We start from the raw sequence: 19,713 nt of genomic DNA, 5'->3' as shown, positions 1-19,713 counted from the left end.
ATACATGAGTTTTGGTAGGGTATTCATTATAACAATAATAATTCTATCTAAGAAGGAGGGAAAAAAAACATCTGTTATCATCATATTTTCCATCATGTTAACAAAATTGTTTTTAAAAAGATCTTTTTTGTCTTCCTGGAATAACATTTCACAGATCTGGCGATTTGTGGCTGAATCTCTCTCCATTTATTCTCCTTCTTCCTCATTTTCTTTTTCACTCATCTTGATGAAGCTTTTAATGACTGCTACCATCTCAGATAAGTTGCTTTTAGCTTCTCACTGAAAATCGCCTGTACCTCCTGCAATCTGGAAGCCTTCATTTAATAATCTTACCCTTTTGGAACTTTTCTACATCACGGATTAACAACTCTTCCACCTCTACCATCCAAAATGGGCTTCCAGCTGTTCAGTTTATCAAGAACTGGATGAGTGTTGCTCTGTAAAGCAGTTTCTTCTTTCTGCCTTTCCTCATTTGTTTTTTTCCCCTTATTTCCCCTTCTGCGTGGATTATGTTCATGCCAGTTTACACGTCATATTTTTTTGCGTGTTCCTGTATAGTTAGCTGTCTGAGGTGAGCTGGTGGTGGGGTGGATGCTCTCCCGTAGGGGATGTTTTGTTTTCATTCTTACATAGTCAAAAGACCAGTTATTGCTGGATTAATTTTACTGTACTCCTTTTTCATTTTGTCCAAAACAATTTATCACCAAATAAAAAAACAGATATTTAAACTGTTCTGATACAGCTTGGTCTAGCATACAAGTGAATTCACTGGAAAAAAGTACACTTTCATTCAAATTCATTTTGAATCCAGCAGTCTTATGAAAATTGCATAGCAAAGGTAATGTGAATGACAAAGATGAAAATGGGTTTGAGACATAAAGAACCATAATTTTGGTACACAGAACTAAAATATGTCCAAACTCTTCCCTTATAAAACATTTTATCACTGCAAGCTTACAGAGATAGTTAACTAAAGGTTCTATATTAACTGCAAAAGACATAATGGACACTCTTGTCTGGTTCCAAATTTATATCACTTATATTGTCTGAAGCTTCTTTACTAGTACAGAGACATTTAATCCATGTGGATACATTTTGACCAATCCCAAATGTACACAATAAGGAAAACTGATATTGTTATTTAACTCTATTAAAGGCTTTTTATGCATCAAAAGACAGTAAGGAGAATATCCATCCATCCATTATCCAACCCGCTATATCCTAAATACAGGGTCACAGGGGTCCGCTGGAGCCAATCCCAGCCAACACAGGGCACAAAGCAGGAAACAAACCCCGGGCAGGGCACCAGCCCACCACAGGGCACACACACACACCCCAAGCTAGGGACAATTTAGAATCGCCAATGCACCTAACCTGCATGTCTTTATGTACCCGGAGGAAACCCATGCAGACATGGGGAGAACATGCAAACTCCATGCAGGGAGAACCTGGGAAGCGAACCCGGGTCTCCTTACTGCAAGGCAGCAGCACTACCTCTGTGCCACCGGTAAGGAGAATATATTACATTAATATATATAATTTCAATTTATCTATATAAAGACTGCATAAAAAATATGTGGAGTGGAGCATTTGTTGAAGCAGAGGAGGAAGAGCTAAGAGTGGATTATTAACTGCATTGGGGTCAGTTACAACATCCTCATTGTCTACTGCTTGGATTGTTCCACACATCTCTATAATGAAAAAGAAAAATATCTCCTTTTGCCCAGTATTATTCTTAACCTTTCTCAGTGTTACTTACTGCTCTGTCTGTGTACCACCACAATTCTTTAGCTCCGTTGCCTCTATACAGTAGTGATTTAAAAGCCTGTTCCTGGGGGGGTCCGTGGTGGCTGCAGGTTTTCATTCCAAACTTTTTTTTAATTGGTGACCAGTTTTTGCTGCTAATTAACTACTTTTCCTTTCACTTTAATTGACTTGTTTTTTAAGATTTTTTTTTTAGATTTGGTTTTTTTTTTAAGATTCTAATTTCTTCATCGTTCCTTTGAATTGCTTCATTTCATTCTTTAAATGACACACAAACAAAAATGAAATGCGAAGTAAGTTAACTAACAGAAGACCAACTAAGTCAGGGCCTCAAACTCCAACCAGTCACTGGACAGAGGCAGTGGTTCTGTAAGAATTATGTTTTTGGACTTCTCTAGCGCCTTCAACACCATCCAACCTCTGCTCCTTAGAGACAAGATGACTGAGATGGGAGTAGACTCACACCTGGTAGCATGGATCGTGGACTATCTTACAGACCTCAATATGTGCATCTTGGGAACTGCAGGTCTGACATTGTGGTCAGCAACACAGAAGCGCCGCAGGGGACTGTACTTTCTCCGGTCCTGTTCAATCTATATACATCAGACTTCCAATATGACTCGGAGTCCTGCCACGTGCAAAAGTTCGCTGATGACACTGCTATTGTGGGCTGCATCAGGAGTGGGCAGGAGGAGGAGTACAGAAAGTTAATCAAAGACTTTGTTAAATGGTGCGACTCAAACCACTTACACCTTAACACCAACAAGACCAAGGAGCTGGTGGTGGATTTTAGGAGGCCTAGACCCCTCATGGACCCTGTGATCATCAGAGGTGACTGTGTGCAGAGGGTGCAGACCTATAAATATCTGGGAGTGCAGCTGGATGACAAATTGGACTGGACTGCCAATACTGATGCTCTATGTAAGAAAGGTCAGAGCAGACTATACTTTCTGAGAAGGTTGGCATCCTTCAACATCTGCAGTAAGATGCTGCAGATGTTCTACCAGACGGTTGTGGCGAGTGCCCTCTTCTACGCGGTGGTGTGCTGGGGTGGCAGCATAAAGACGAAAGACGCCTCACGCCTGGACAAACTTGTCAAGAAGGCAGGCTCTATTGTAGGATTAAAGTTGGACAGTTTAACATCTGTGGCAGAGTGACGGGCATTAAGCAAACTCCTGTCAATCATGAAGAATCCACTGCATCCACTGAACAGTGTCATCTCCAGGCAGAGGAGTAGCTTCAGTGACAGACTTTTGTCACTGTCCTGCTCCACTGACAGACTGAGGAGATCGTTCCTCCCCCACACTATGCGACTCTTCAATTCCACCCGGGAGTAAATGCTAACATTAATTTTATTTTAATTTTTTCATTTTATTACTATTTAATTTAATATTGTTTCTTTGTATCAGTATACTGCTGCTGGATTATGTGAATTTCCCCTTGGGATTAATAAAGTATCTATCTATCTAATTAGGCTCTGATTGTTGTTGTTAATTAAACCCGTTCTTTAATTCCATGGCTTGTTGCTGCTCTCATTATGCAATAGCATGCATGTCTGAAATTATTGATTTTTCTCTTTTCAAAGAGCTCTGTTAAAATGTTTTGGGGACCTGAGCAGATCAGCATTCCTGAGACCTTTATCTTTCTTTATTTTCAGATATTGTATGATCGACACAGTTTGCTGGTCATGTTTTGGTTCATTTTGTATCTCATTATTGTTTGGCTGTTAATTAGCACCAAAAACAGGTTACTAATTAAGAAAAGAATTAAAATGAAAACCTGCAGCTACTGCGGCCCTCCAGGGCCAGAGATGGGGGCCCTGCTCTACAGTATATAGTGCATGAGCAACTCAGTCACACCCTTGAGTAAAAAAACCTTTAAAATGCCCCAGAAACGTCTTTAGTCATTTTCACAAAAGGCATATTGCACTTAGAATACATTTTAGCATCAGTTTTACAAAACTTTATGCAAAAAGAAACTTGGCTGTTTCATTCTCAACAATTAAATAGTGCTGTTCACTGTCAAATGTACATTTTTTACTTAGTTTTTCATCAACAGGACTCTTTTCTGGGTCACCTATGTAAGCTTGACACCATATAAGTCAAATGATTTAAGAGTGTCTTAAATAATTGAATGAACAATACAAGTACACATGATATAGATGCACAGAGTACCCTGTATCCAAAAAAAAAAAAAAAAACCCATGACAAAACTACCATCTTTATTTTTGAATGTTCATTAGTCAACAATATTTTTAAAGGAAGCCCAAATAAATTACAAAAAGGGGAAATATACTTCCGATTATAAACATGAAAAACTTATTAATCTTAAGGGAAAAAATAAATCACAAAACAGTAGAAGGTACTTTTCGACATGCCTGAAAAATAATAGAAACTTTACTCTTTGTACTTTATTTAAATATAGAAAATCTGCTAAATTACACAGTAGGTAAGCATTCTAGAAGAAGAATAAAGAGAGAGAACAAAATACTACTCAGCTTAGAAATCTTTAAAAAATACAAGAGTTGAAAATATTAAAACATTTACAAAATAAGCATAAATATGTTTTAATATCTCTGATGTGTAAAAAAACAGATAATGAAACACATAATTTATACATGGTGTAAGTATTTATTGTGTGTGAAATCTAGTGTGAGCAAATACTCTTCCCTGATTTATATCAATGTTTTAGAAGAAATTTTACATGATTAACCATCAAAATGTTAATTACTCCAATCCTTTTATGATGAAATGGCTTCAATGGCTTCTTTTCTTATTGTCCCTAGTGTCCCTGATGTTTGAAGCTGCTTTTAAGGAAGGTCCGGTATCCTGGGTCATCAACATATTCATTTTTGAATCTTGAGCTCAATACTCGTTTCCTTTTCCTTTGCCCTTGCATCGTGTCTTCTGCACAAAAAGTATCTTCGAAACGCATGGTGGATGCCGTAGACTGAAAAGAGAGAAAGGAGAAGATTTTCAATTAGTTCTATACCACAATACCACACCCCCCTGGGGCTCAAATGCAAGTATGCTTGAAGTACTCTAACATCTTCACCTATATTAAAACTTTTGCAAAGCCTACTCTCGCCATGTCTGTTGCAGCTGTAGCCTCTTCGATAAGAGGGATGGAAGGGTTCCATTGGTTCCTACCATCTGGTCAAGTTACATTTCCTGCACATTTTCATACCCAGATATATTTTCAGTTTATTTTCTTTTGATTTAGTGCCACCAAAACAATTAGCAGCCTTGATTGTTACAAATAAATACTTAACACTAGAATTACCAAAGCCTACGAAAAAACTCGTAAATCTTACACTTATGCTGAATCAGTAAGCACCTTATGGTCCATGATGTCAAAGCCACACTGACAAAAAACAGAGAAATAGGTATATATGATATTCAGAATTACTCATTTTATGACCTGTATAGTACATTTCGGAAAACATGGCACTGATGTAACATTATTCATATTCATTCGCATGCGTTCTGTGGTTGTAATCAGTGACTGCATTTTTTTTTTTCCTGATCTTTCCAAGTCTGAACATTTTGGTACATGGTGGTGTTTCTTTTGTACTCCAGGACATGAAGAAGAAAGAAAGTTCCTCTGCAAGGTGAGTCATGAACACTCTTCTTTTCTCAATGGACACCGTATATGCCTTGCACAATACATGCCCGTTGATCGCCACCGAGTCAGGCTTGTTATAGTACAAGCAACAGGTCACCTGCGTGATCCTGAATAAGCTCATGCCTTCTGGTGCATGCTGTCAACGCAGCACCGGGTGAAAAAAGAAAGAGACAAATATATGTGACATTTTGAAGAAATAATAGTGTGAATTGTGAATTAATATCTGGAAAAGTTTTAAATTTCAAAATCAAAGAATTTGCATGCCACAGCATTTTGTTTATTAGTACACCTCCAAAAACTAACAATATGAATAGCACATGTAATTGTACAAATTTTTGATAAATGTTCACATTTGTTTCATTTTCAAGTTGAAACTGTGTGCTAAAGCCCATATATATATTCATAAGACATTTCAGAAATAAAATAATTTGCCATATTAACATTAGGTTAATATGTCTTACATAAGGGTTTCACAATTATGTTTCTTTCCTAGTGTTTCCTAGTGTGTAACTCCAGTTTTTGCCTTACAGTTTGACTCAAGAAGGGGCCAGAGCTGCCATGAAAGCTTACATATGGTATAACATCCTCTTTCTTTTACCCCTGCTCCATGTCTGAAATCAACTGTGTTGTGTGCTATTTATTCATGCTTATAATCTCACTTGATTAACCAAGGGGAACCCCCTTCTCCTTATAATAGCTTGTCTCATCCAACCCCAGCTATAGGATTTTATTTCTAGTTTGTAATCATGCTCATTTCCCTTGCTGTTGTATTTCTGCATGTGGGTCACCAGTGAACTTCAATAGGTAAAACTGGATCCTGAGGTAATTAAGATTATGTAGCCCTGCTATAGATAATTTGCCCAAAATAGCAGAGTGCAATGTGAGAGTTGGCAAAATAATATAAATACCACACACCAGGCAGTGTGGCCTAATGGTTAAAGCTCTGGAATTTAGACCCTGAGATTGTGGGTACAAATCCTGCTACTGACAATGTGTTACCACGAGCAAGTCACTTGAACTACCTGTGCTCCAATTGGAAAATCAAAAGAAATGTAATTAATTGCATCATAAATGGTGTAAGTTGCCTTGCACAAAGGTGATAGCCATATAAGTAAATGTAAAACAACATGGATAATAATCAGTCCATCGAGCTTAGACAACCAGGTGGGTTCTCTGTCTTAGTATGTAGATTTTTCTTTTGCTTCCACATAACCTTTCACTGGAGTGTAAGAAAGCATCATGGCCTGTCTGAATATGGCAGGTAAGAGAGATGGTTTCCTCAGAATTGAAAATGCCAGAGCTTTTCTTTGTTACTCTGTCTTTATGTTAGTTTGGCTTTCTTAATGTACCTTCTAGATCAATAGGATATCATAGTGCAGGCTGACTTCCCTGCTTAATTCCAGTCCTGTTTAGGCATAATTCAGCCAATGTTTTTATTTATAATTCATACTATCCCTTCCACTCCAAGCTAACTTTGGGAAATTGGTAAATCAATGCAAGTCTTTGCCACCTACTTTAGCTGCCACCTTATTAATGGCGTTTCATCTCATTCCACCTGTATTCCCCCAGGATAGCTGATTTTATTTATGCTAACTCTAGTGTGTAGTAAGTACAACAATTGCTTTCTAAAGTATTCTTTTTTTTATAAGTACATATTTTTATCATAACTAGAGGGCTTGCCCCCTGCTTGTTTCACTCACCCATCCCCTCTCCCCGCAGGGCACACTATGCGCCAGTCACTTTGCTTCTCTGCTGCTCACGTTATGAAGGGGGGGCTGAACACACGCTAAGGAGATGTGGACAGATCAGCTGCTGCCTTGCTGCTCCTGCTGCGTGTTCTGCTTGTCGTGCTGCGCGTCAATCATTTAAAAGCCTGTACAGCAGCTGTCCTCACTTCGCTCTCTCACCCCCTCCCCCCCGGGGGTGCACTACACACTAGCCACTTTGTGTCTCTGCCGCTTGCGTTGTGAAGGTGGGTTGGATGAACGTGCGCTAAGGAGATGCAGACGGATCAGCTGTTGGCTTGCTGCTGCTGAGCTGCATGTTCTGCTTGTCGCACTGAGTATCGATCATTTAATAGTCTGTACAGCAGATGTTCTTTTGTCTCACGCCGAGGGTCTTGCTTCCTAAAGTTGTAATGTCTAGTCTTGCGTGACGTCAAAGTGTCTCTCCGAGATGATCACGTCTCGACCCAAGATTTTTTTATATAATAGATAGACATTATTAGACCATTCTCATGACATATTGATAAATTTTATTTTTTGTATATACAAATCTGTGCTCAACTATGAATTGAATGACTGCGTCCTTAACAAGTTCTTGATAGAACTTACTGAATTTCAGGTAAATGCAAGGATATTGACGAATGATAGCAAACACAGCAAAAATGACCACATTCCTGGAGAGACAGAACAACAAAACATATCTAACTGCAGTAAAAAATGAAAGACTGCTTAATATACTCTCAATCCATCTATCCTTCCATCCAGCAATTGGAAGTGTGGTTGCCTGGGCCTGTCATGATAGAACTGTGCACAAGGGGTCAGTCTATATCAGTGCGTACTCACTCACTCACTCAGAAACAATTTAGACTGGTCAATTATATAAAAACACCAGTGTAGGATGTGAGGGGCGAACTGGAGTGTCTGGAGAAAATACGAAACAGACATGGGCAATCGCAAAAACAGTGCACAAGATAGGATTTGAACTCTGGAATCTGAAGCTATGGTGCAGCTGTGCTATGCTCTCAATAATACATTTAGTTTTCCCCTACATCTACTAAAATCCTTTAGTCTTTATATGAATTCTATGATAATAAAAACTTTTAAACCAGAAAAATGCTAACTAATAAACAAATCACTATATTTTTGGAATTACTGAATCTCACTTCATAATAACAGATATATACATCTGTATACATTGTTTCCCAATTTATATTTTTATATAAATATCTCAAGGTCAAAAACATGTATCTTATTCGACTAACTTTTTAACATAATGTAATGCTTAGCAAGCATTGTAATTTAACACTTCTCTTGTCACAGTGTGGTTCTTCTGTAGGTGATAATTAAACACAATGATCTACGCTTTAAATATCTTTGAAAAGTAAGGAGTGAAAGCTAAAACGAATACTACAGAAAAAAGAAAAAACTTTGATATTGATATAATTTATTAAAGAGTTTAATTCAATTAGTAGTGGCATACTGGCAGCAGTAACAGATCAATCAAATGTGTCTGAATAGTTTGAATGCTAAAAAAGCATTCTCATTTTAGTTAAGGTACACATCAAAACAAATAGTCAATGTTTATGTTATATATAGTACCTTACTGTAGTGAAAAACACCCCAAGATTTTTAATAAGAACAGTGTATTTTTTTTAAATTGAAGTGCAGGTATGTTAAGTAACCCCCTTAGGTTCATACTATGAGATGGATGTTCAATACAGCTTTGCGGGTTATTAATAGAATTTTATACTTGATCCTGTAAGACACAAGGAACCAGAAAGGTGAAGCAGGATGAATGTTATGCGCTCACTGTTGCTGGTTTGTGTTAGGACTCTTGTAACAGAGTTTTGAATAAAGTACAGCTATGATATAAGATTTGAAGGGGCACCTGCCAGTAGGAAGTTACAATAATAAATGGAGAATGTGATAAAAGCATGGACAGGTTTCTCAGAAAAGGAGAGGAAAGAGCGAACACATGGTTGGGTCAATAGGCATCCCCACTTTCCTTAGACTGTGATCCCATTTAAGCTTTACATTTTTTTGCTTTCATAAAAAAAAAACTGATGATATCACTTTAAGGTATTTTGAGGAAATGTGTATTCTTCCATTCATTAAGACCCTAAAAGAGCCTTAGACAGTCATTTTTCATTTGGAAAACAGCAAGATATTACATTATGGAAATATTCTAAAAAATAAAAATTATTTCAATACATGAACAGCGAAAACAACTGATAAAACCCTGACCTGTAAAATGGTAAATTTAGAAACTTGCCATTTACTAAGAGCATTTAGTTTTCATTTAAAAACCAGGCCTCGTAAGAAGGTTATATAACTGAAATACAGAAAATACTTAACAGTTCTCAGATGCAGCTTGAACTTTAACAACTAAAAATAAAGGAACATTTTTGGGAATGAGTTTGTTACATATTTTTATTACCACGGGCTAAAGAAAACAGAGAGAAAATTAATTAATATAGTGCAGCGTCTCTGGATATTTTTGCTTCAACCTTTCAAACATAAAACGAGTTATTCTGTTATGCTTGCTATCACAGCTTCAGTTTTTAGATTTAGAAGAAATGTGTTAAAAGGAATGAGAATGCCTCTGCTTCCATTTCAAAAACATTTATTAACTTAATTAGCATGTCATGGTGATTTATGCTTTAAATGGTTATGCAGGTATATATGTGATTTTAAGCTGTATTAAATAGTTTACACCTAGATTTAGCTTGCAATTAGACACACATAAAAATGTATTTTAGCTGCTCTTTACTACGTGATATGTGAAATAAAGCCCTTTCATTCCAGATGGATACTAGCAAATACTTTGTAAAATACAAGTTAGGGTTAGGGATAGGGGTAGGACAGGCACAAAATCGTTCATAAGGACCTACTGTAATATTCTGGATATAGATGTAAAGAGAGAGAGAGAAGAAAACAAGTATATGAAATTATATTGTTAACTGGACTCATTTTTGTAAACAACATTTGAATAAGAGGATAAGGAATCTTGCTGCTGCTCACTCAATTGCTCATAGACTATCTTTCTACAACATCAGGGAAGCAGATGAAGAGTCAAGACCTTTGCCACAAGCACTTGCCCTGCTGGATCAATGACTCTTGTTCTAATGATAAGGAAATGAAAACACTCCATGTACAGTATGTAAGACTGTTTGTATATTCAAAGTTAAACCAGCATTAATTGTCAAGGTAAGGCACTGTTTTCCCCACTGCCCGTTTAAAAATGTATAATTAGTGGTTTTGAAAAACATTAGGCTACAAGTTAAAAGATCCTATTGTTTTGGTAGTGTGTGCATCTGCACAATACAGACATGCAATACAAAGTTCTTTAATCTAGGAAGACTTGAAAAAAAATAATTTGTATTCAGGAAAAATGGCTGAACCAAGATCCTATTAAATGGTTTTGTATCATTTATAAAACAAATGAGGATAAACTACTGTTAAGATAAAATTATATTACTTTGTACATGAACTTTTAAACAAGATGCAGTACATTGCATAGACTTTCCAAGCACTTCACTATTTGTTAGTCTGCTGATTTTTGAAATTAAGTAAAGGCTATTGATAAATAAAGAATAAGTTAGTTGAACTTTTATTTGACTTTAGTATGTACTGACTTATTTTGCATCTGAAATCAAAATGGTTACGTGTAGGAGTAGGCCTAAAAACCCACATCTTGGTATGAGTAAAAATTGTAATGGTTCGAATAGATACAGATAATACTGTATTTGAAAATACTTGTCAGATTGATCAATGTAATTAATGTCACAATTAATATGCTTAACACATATGTGCCTCTCATCCCTTTGAACTCTTATTAATGCTCTGCTATTCAAATAGATTTGATTATAGATATATAACCCTACTGAAATAATAAAAGTACTTCTCACTCACTCACTCACTCACTCACTCAAGCTGCCACTGCCAAGCACAGCACAGCACAAGACACAGCTACTTTCTGTTCTAACTTCCTGTTTGCATTGACTCACCAATCAGGATGAGTTGCACAGAACAAACGTAATACATCAGGCTAACTTAAAACTACCAGTACACATATACAGTAAGTCCACATGCGAAGACCTAACCTTTAAGACACTAATGCACTGATAAATTCACATATCCCATTTCCTTTTGCATGTCAAATAGAGACAATAGTACAATGGTGTCGTGTGGAATGATGACCTTTATTGAGGAAGGCAAATTTAAGAACTTCATTATTCCCTGTGAAACACTGCATTAGTAATTTTAACTTAATAATAGAACCTATGATTTGTAATTGCAAACCAATAACCTATCCCTTAGATATAGACTCAATCAAACTAGTGAAAAAACTCAGTTTAACACATCAAAAGTTTAAGATACAGGTATCCAACAATTCTAAAAAATTAAATAAGACTGATTTAGTCTGGTGTAAGGACATTTAAAGCTTTGCGGGTTATTAATAGAATTTTATACTTGATCCTGTAAGACACAAGGAACCAGTAAAGGTGAAGCAGGATGAATGTTATGCGCTCGCTGTTGCTGGTTTGTGTTAGGCTCTGAGAGACTGCTTTGGAACTACAGACTGGGATATATTGCTGAGATCACATAGTGAGAACATTGAAGAGGCTGTTGAATGCACAACTGATTACATCAACTTCTGTATGGACATTGTAGTTCCAGTAAGAACAGTACGCTGCTATGCTAACAACAAGCCATGGATTACAAGTGACATCAAGGGCCTTTTGAACCAGAAGAAAAGGGCTTTTAAAGGTGGTGATAAGCATGAGCTGAAGTGCGTGCAGAAGGAACTCCGAGTCCAGCTCAGGGCGGCGAAAGAGCAGTACAGGAGAAAGCTGGAGCAGAAGTTGCAGAAAAACAGTATGAAGGAAGTGTGGGATGGGATGAAGATTATCACTGGCTGCAGCTCAAGCGGGTGCCGCATCGAGACAGACGTGGAGAGAGCAAACCAAATGAACAACTTCTTTAATAGGTTTGATCACAGTAACCCACTCTCACCTCGAGTACTGCATCCTCCAACCATCCTTCTGCTGATACCAGCATAGGTGAGACATCCCCACCCACAATTACAGCAGCCCAGGTGAGCAGAGAGCTGAAAAGACTTTGTGCCAGCAAAGCAGTGGGTCCAGATGGTGTATCGCCACGATTGCTGAAGGCCTGTGCGTTGGAACTGGGGAGTCCTCTACAGCGCATCTTCAACCTGAGCCTGGAACAGGGGAGAGTCCCGAGGCTTTGGAAAACATCTTGTATCACTCCTGTCCCAAAGGTATCACGCCCTAGTGAGCTGAATGACTTCCGGCCTGTTGCTCTGACGTCACATCTGATGAAGACCATGGAGCGGCTGCTGCTTCACCACCTGAGGCCACAGGTCCGCACGCCCTAGACCCTCTGCAGTTCGCATACCAGGAGAAGGTGGGAGCGGAGGATGCCATCATCTATATGCTTCATCGATCCCTCTCCCACCTGGACAGAGGCAGTGGTGCTGTAAGAATTATGTTTTTGGACTTCTCTAGCGCCTTCAACACCATCCAACCTCTGCTCCTTAGAGATAAGCTGACTGAGATGGGAGTAGATTCACACCTTGTGGCATGGATTGTGGACTATCTTACAGACAGACCTCAATATGTGCGTCTTGGGAACTGCAGGTCTGACATTGTGTGCAGCAATACAGGGGCGCCGCAGGGGACTGTACTTTCTCCGGTCCTGTTCAGTCTATATACATCAGACTTCCAATATGACTCGAGTCCTGCCACGTGCAAAAGTTCGCTGATGACACTGCTATTGTGGGCTGCATCAGGAGTGGGCAGGAGGAGGAGTACAGAAAGTTAATCAAAGACTTTGTTAAATGGTGCGACTCAAACCACTTACACCTTAACACCAGCAAGACCAAGGAGCTGGTGGTGGATTTTAGGAGGCCCAGGCCCCTCATGGACCCTGTGATCATCAGAGGTGACTGTGTGCAGAGGGTGCAGACCTATAAATATCTGGGAGTGCAGCTGGATGACAAATTGGACTGGACTGCCAATACTGATGCTCTATGTAAGAAAGCTCAGAGCAGAATATACTTTCTGAGAAGGTTGGCATCCTTCAACATCTGCAGTAAGATGCTGCAGATGTTCTACCAGACGGTTGTGGCGAGTGCCCTCTTCTACGCGGTGGTGTGCTGGGGTGGCAGCATAAAGATGAAAGACGCCTCACGCCTGGACAAACTTGTTAAGAAGGCAGGCTCCATTGTAGGATTAAAGTTGGACAGTTTAACATCTGTGGCAGAGCGACGGGCACTAAGCAAACTCCTGTCAATCATGAAGAATCCACTGCATCCACTTAACAGTGTCATCTCCAGACAGAGGAGTAGCTTCAGTGACAGACTTTTGTCACTGTCCTGTTCCACTGACAGACTAAAGAGATCGTTCCTCCCCACACTATGTGACTCTTCAATTCCACCCGGGGGAGTAAATGCGAACATTAATTTTATTTTAATTCTTTTCATTTTTATTACTATTTAATTTAATATTGTTTCTTGTATCAGTATACTGCTGCTGGATTATGTGAATTTCCCCTTGGGATTAATAAAGTATCTATCTATCTATCTATCTATCTATCTATCTATCTATCTATCTATCTATCTATCTATCTATCTATCTATCTATCTATCTATCTATCTATCTATCTAAGACTACCAAAAGATGTAAAGCCTTTAGGTACAGAATCCCTAACTCTGGGAAGACCTACCTTCGAATGGCCCATAGGTCTCAGTGTTGAACTCTATGCTAAAGACTCTACTGTTTTAGTCTAACATACCTTTATTCAATCTACTGATCTGGATGTTCATATTGTAGGTTATCTCCCTAAAGATAAAAGCTTGCAGTCATCTTTAACTCTTACCATCCTCCATTTCCTTCTTTTCGACAAGTATATCTTGCTGTCTAACTTGCCCTTGCTATTACCTTGAATAACTACTATTGTAGCCATAGGATGAGATATCAGAGTGACTGGAAACTTTAAGTAACAACAGTTACTGACATAGTACTAGGTCAATACAGTATAATATATAGTATTGTTTATTTATATGATATTGTAGAATACATGAGATGAGGAGGTTGGGCAGCTTTGCTTATTCTAATTGATGTTGGTTTTTGGGGATACTGTTACGTGGAGCTTTCGATAATGTTTTTTCTTAATTGGTGTGATTTCATTGACATTTTACTTCTGTTGTACTGTTTATCTAACAAGATAAGGGTTTTATGTATAGATTCTGAATGGTTTTGTACTTCAATATGTTTATTGAAATTTGTGGAAGTGCTCTAATTTTGTTTTCGGTGAAGAGTACTATATAAGGGAAAACTAAACTAAATTGAACCAAAAGATGGGGAGATGGTCACAGTGACGTAAGTATGAGCATGTTACAACACTATAATGGCGCTGGCTTAGCAGAAAACAGAGACTCGGCCGAGAGCAGGAGGGCTAGGATTCAATTACAGGTGAGCTATGAAGTAATGTAGGCTTCATGTGTGATCCTTATCTTAGTTACAAAATGACGTAATAAAGAATTAAAATATTTTACTTTTGTTTGAAGGACCTTGCTTTACTAGGCTTTGGAAACAATACTCAATCAAAGCTTTCTGTATTTCCAGCTGATTTAACTTGAAGAAAATGTTTTCATCATTAAGGACGTTTCTAGCTGCTCCACTAAAATGTGTATATTTAATAAATAAACATCCATTACTAGCCAACCCGTGGCGTACCATACGTCGCATAACCAGGCCGGTTTTTTTAATGATTTTTAAGCACAGGGAGAAAATGAACATTTGAAAAATCGGTAATGTAATAAATCAGCAAGAAAAGCAACATTTTAACAATGCACGGAACAAACCAACACACAATCGTCTGAAGTGACTGAAAACTGGTGCACCGTCCTCGCGCGGAGTGTGGAACGGGAGGAAAGGAGAATGACGTCCATTCAGCTTCCTCCGTCATGCTAGTCTACTGATTTCTCGTTCAGTATGCACTGCCCGCACATGTGCCCACCTCCAACTCATCAAGTCGCCGTCTTTACATAGTCCAGATGTACCTGTGAGTGACGTAGACTTTTCATTGCTCTGTACGGATCTGGCTGCTTTTCTATATATAATCCACCAAGACACCCGACCACGGTATTAGCAAGGTGGGAGGGGGGTGTGTACAAAGGGTTGGGATGCAACCAGTAGGAGCGTAGGAGTCGCACTTAGTAGGACTTAGTTTGCATCCCGAATGGGGTTCAACGGCTTACCCACACCGGGTCGACACACGCTCAATGTCATGCATAACTATTTATTGAATGCTAAACACTTCTGGAAAGACACGGTTGTCTAAAACGGGTTGGTGTGAGAATACAACAGTAAGCGAATGAAAAGATGGAACTCTGGAGAGAGCAAAATACAACACAATAGTGAACCCGCGGCATAACAAACGCTGCATAACTATTTAATGATGGTTGAACACTTCTGGAAAGATACAGTTGTCTAAAAAGGGAGGGTTTGAGGATACAACAGAATGAGAATGAGAGAATGGAACTTTTCATTGCTCTGTGCGGTTTTGGCTGCCTTTCTATATACTGTATAATCCACCAAGACAGCGAGGTGGGAAGGGGGTGTGAACAAAGTGCAGGAGCATCTAAGAAGACGCATGTTTGTCGCTGAAGCGAATTGCTGCATGTAGCGTTTAAAACAGTTTGCTATGGTGCACGCAGGAGTGCGTCGTAACCGAAACCTCTTTTTTTTTAAAGACTGCCTACTTCATTGTGTTTTAACCTCAGTTGTAGAGGAATGTTTTAAGGACCCCATGGGATACCCCTCGGTTTTGGCTGCTTTTCTATATATAATCCACCAAGATACCCGACCACGGTAGGAGGGGGGTGTGCACAAAGGGTAGGGACGTAATGAGTGGGAGCGTATGAGTCACATTTAGTGGGAATTCCACAGCTTGCAGCCCAAATGGGGTTCAACGGCTTACCCATGCTTGTCTGCGCTGGGTAGACACATGGTCAATGTCATGCATAATTATTTATTGACTGCTAAACACTTCTGGAAAGACACGGATGTCTAAAATGGGTTGGTGTGAGAATACAACAGTAAGTGAATGAAAAGATGGAACTCTGGAGAGAGCAAAATACAACACAATAGTGAACCTGTGGCATAACAAATGCCGCGTGGCTCAGACGTGCATGTGGACTCTTACCGCAGACGAAAGGGACTAACTGGGTGGTCGGTGAGTTTTTGTGTCCGAGCAAATGGGCAGGCAGTGTGAATGCCTAGAGAGCATGGGTAGACGCCGGCCGGTGAAAAAGGAGCGTTGGTGGGCAGGAAAACGTCTTCCGTGTTCCTGCAGGAGCATCTAAGAAGACGCATGTTTGTCGCGGAAGCGAATAGCTGTATGTAGCGTGTAAAACAGTTTGCTATGGTGCACGCGGTCATGCATCATAACCGAAAAGTTAGTTTTTAAAGACTGCTTACTTCATTGTGCTTCAACCTCAGTTATAAAGGATTGTTTTAAGGATCCCATGGGATACCCCTCGCAAACTGTTTCACACGCTGCATATGGCGATTCACCTCCGCGAGAAACATGCCTCTATGAACAGTCAATGCACATGACATTAACCTGACCTGCACTGCATGTGGCCTCTACAACAGACGAATATAAATGACACCATTTTTTCTGTGTCGTCGTGTCTGAGTTGGTGGGCGTGGCCCTGTGAGTTGTCGTCGTATCCAATGGTCTTGGAGTTGGTGGGCGTGGCTCTTTCCTGCATGCGCCATAGGTGTCCATGGTCGGCAGCTTAGTGAATCCACGCCTCTTCCGGCGTGCTTTCCATGGTTGTCTTGCCTTAGTGAATTATATATATAGATTCTATCCTTTTACTAAACTGCATATTTTATTTTAATTTTACACAGCAGACTGACTGAAAAAATGCTAGGATTTACTTTCTTTGTGATATCTTTTACTTACTAAGGAATGTCATTTATGCCAAAATGAAATAAATGAAATGGCAAATACTGTATTAAATAGAGAGTCACATGAAAAAGTACAGGGATGTATAAATGCCTAAGTCATAATATACTGAAAAAAATGAAATTACAAAATAAATGTAATATTATATTATTAAATACAATGTCTTTGAGTTATTTTGGTTTAACAATGTAATTACCTTGCATTTAATTATTAACGATTTTTGTTTCAAAGAAGCCTTATTTTTAAAAACTGTATTTAACAATGGGACTTTTCTGATCGGCAGATTTCCAAATGGGTCTTTTCATGCTAGTGCTCTTTTCAGGATTGTTAAATAAAAACAGTCTTTAAACACAAGTCCATTTGAAAATAAAACCTTCAGTAATTAAATGTAAGGTTAATTACGTTACTGAACCAAAATAAAACCATGCATCATATTTCAAAATAATTATCTAACTTTTATTTATTTATGCATTTTTTCTTTATTTATTGGCTCAATTGTACATATTACTGTACTTTTTTCATGTGATTATTTCGTGTCACTTTATTTCATTTTGGTCCAAATGATATTCCTTAATATTCTACATCAGTAAATCAAACCTTAATTCAGCATAGTTTCTAGAGAACTGAATGAACAAGTAACAGTGCACATATACAATATTAACATCAATTACCACAGTTTTATCTTCCCTTCGCACAGAAATGTGTGGGTAGTTAAATAATAATGGTGACAATAAAATGTACATGAATATTCCAGGTGATTGTGCATATATGAACAGACATTTAAAACCAAATTCATTTAAAAAATTTGGTTGTGGGGAGTGGTGTAGTGTGTTACACATGGAAAGTTTACACATTATCATAACAGTTTGCTCCTGTTACCCTGTTTTAAAATGAAATAGGGCATGGCCGTGTATGTTAAATAAAGGACAATACAAAACAGTGCTTTTCTTCAGTTTCTTTCTTTCTTTCTTTCTTTCTTTCTTTCTTTCTTTCTTTCTTTCTTTCCCAAAAGGATCTAACAATTTGAACTCCACTCAACAAGCAACATCTGAAATATAAGACACTATTTTACCAATAGACCAATATGGTAATGTTAGCTACAAACATCAGGACTGTAGTAAATGAATTGCATTTTTTAAATAGCCTTATAATCACTCTGGTTAAATACCTTTGTTGAAGGCGATTGGTTAAAAAAGTAGCAGAAAAACACAAGAAGATCTGTACTTTTAGCAGGGCTTCCTAAAAATACAGAAAATACTGATATTGTTACAGTGATCAATCTTCGTCAAATAAGCCTAATTTAACATGACCCTCTAGAGTGCTACTTTTCATCACTGCTACTGAATTCTCCTGTCCCTATTAGCCTATCAAATGAGTAGCAGCAATAAAAAGCTCTAATTGTATTTCACTGTTTTGATTTTTTTGATTTAGACTGCATATTAGACTATTAGAAGAATTTTGACAAGAACAAGCCATTCAGCCCAAATAAAAAAACTGTATGGAGTGTAAGACACTGTAGGTTCAAGATGTTAAGTTAATGTATGTCACAGCTAACAAATAAGTACTGTTACAAAACCTGCTACCCCTAGTCTTGACAGACCTAAGGCGATTTAAATAATGAATTACAAATGAACATGAAAGTTGGCATGGTTTGATGGCTTGTCTAAGACGTGTGTGACTCTACAATGTACACTGGAAGAGTAAACTGAATCCATAGAAGTGGATGACATGTTTTCAGAAGGAGTGCAAAGACTCTGCTTCTTAACCCCAGCAGAGATACTGGCATGCCATAGAATGATGTAGAAGTCCAAAATAACAGACCTATAGAAAAAAAATATTTTTCTTTCTGAGTCACTCCATATGTTTAACTGTATTAGAAAGTAAATGACATCTGACAAGCTTTCTTGAACCTAACTGTCTGCTTTCCATGTTACTTTTAAAAATGTTTGTGCTCAGAAACTTGAAGTTCTTCAGCTTATCTACAGTCCAGCCAATTCTATTATACAAAACTGAATTTGTGTCTGTGTGCAAATCCACAGCGTTAAACCCATCACTGCCATGCTTTGCATAGATTCCTCAGTTTGTACAGTAGAAGACCATTGGCTATATTTTGATCCAAAATGTGTAGCTTTATGTAATGAGCACACATTACACTTTATTAGGGAAGTGCTCCTATTAGGCATTTTTATGATTTGGCACAGGTATGCAAAGTGTGTTTAGTCAGTATATAACACAGTGTTTTTAGTCAGTGAAATTTTGTGTTAAGGCCAACATTTCTCCCCTTGAGAATTTATTTAGTGAGCACACCAGCACTTTATTCTACCCTGGCTAATCGTGTGTAAAGGTGATTGTAATTTTGCCTCCTTTTAATGCCTACTACCAGTTCTTATTGACAATGCTTCCTGACAATTCTTATTGTTCTAGATTGTTTACGCCTGCAGATCTCAACAGGAGAGCTGTGGTCCACTAGGGGGCCAGAAAGATGACTGAAAATTATGATAAAAAACCAGCAACATACTCAATTCAAATACTTATATTTTTTAACTGGGCTGCTGTATCGACTCAGTTGTACAATTGTTTATGCAAATCCCTAACC

The 19,713-nt window shown here is 38.2% G+C and overlaps 1 protein-coding gene across 3 annotated transcripts in view; it reads right to left on the bottom strand.

Annotated features, from left to right (window-relative positions):
- Nucleotides 1-3,975: 3,975 nt before the first annotated feature.
- Nucleotides 3,976-19,713, bottom strand: part of LOC120532912 (lysine-specific demethylase 4C-like) — a 917,975-nt gene continuing 902,237 nt past the window's right edge. For all 3 annotated transcript variants that reach the window (XM_039759396.1, XM_039759398.1, XM_039759397.1), the window contains exon 22: nucleotides 3,976-4,713. In XM_039759396.1, the coding sequence (XP_039615330.1) occupies nucleotides 4,546-4,713 (168 nt within the window). In that variant the 3' untranslated portion in view covers nucleotides 3,976-4,545. The remainder of the gene's footprint in view (nucleotides 4,714-19,713) is intronic.

This window comes from Polypterus senegalus, chromosome 7 (genome assembly GCF_016835505.1).
Source record: "Polypterus senegalus isolate Bchr_013 chromosome 7, ASM1683550v1, whole genome shotgun sequence".
Classification (NCBI taxonomy): domain Eukaryota; kingdom Metazoa; phylum Chordata; class Cladistia; order Polypteriformes; family Polypteridae; genus Polypterus; species Polypterus senegalus.
This window is presented reverse-complemented; position numbering and strand designations above follow the sequence as displayed.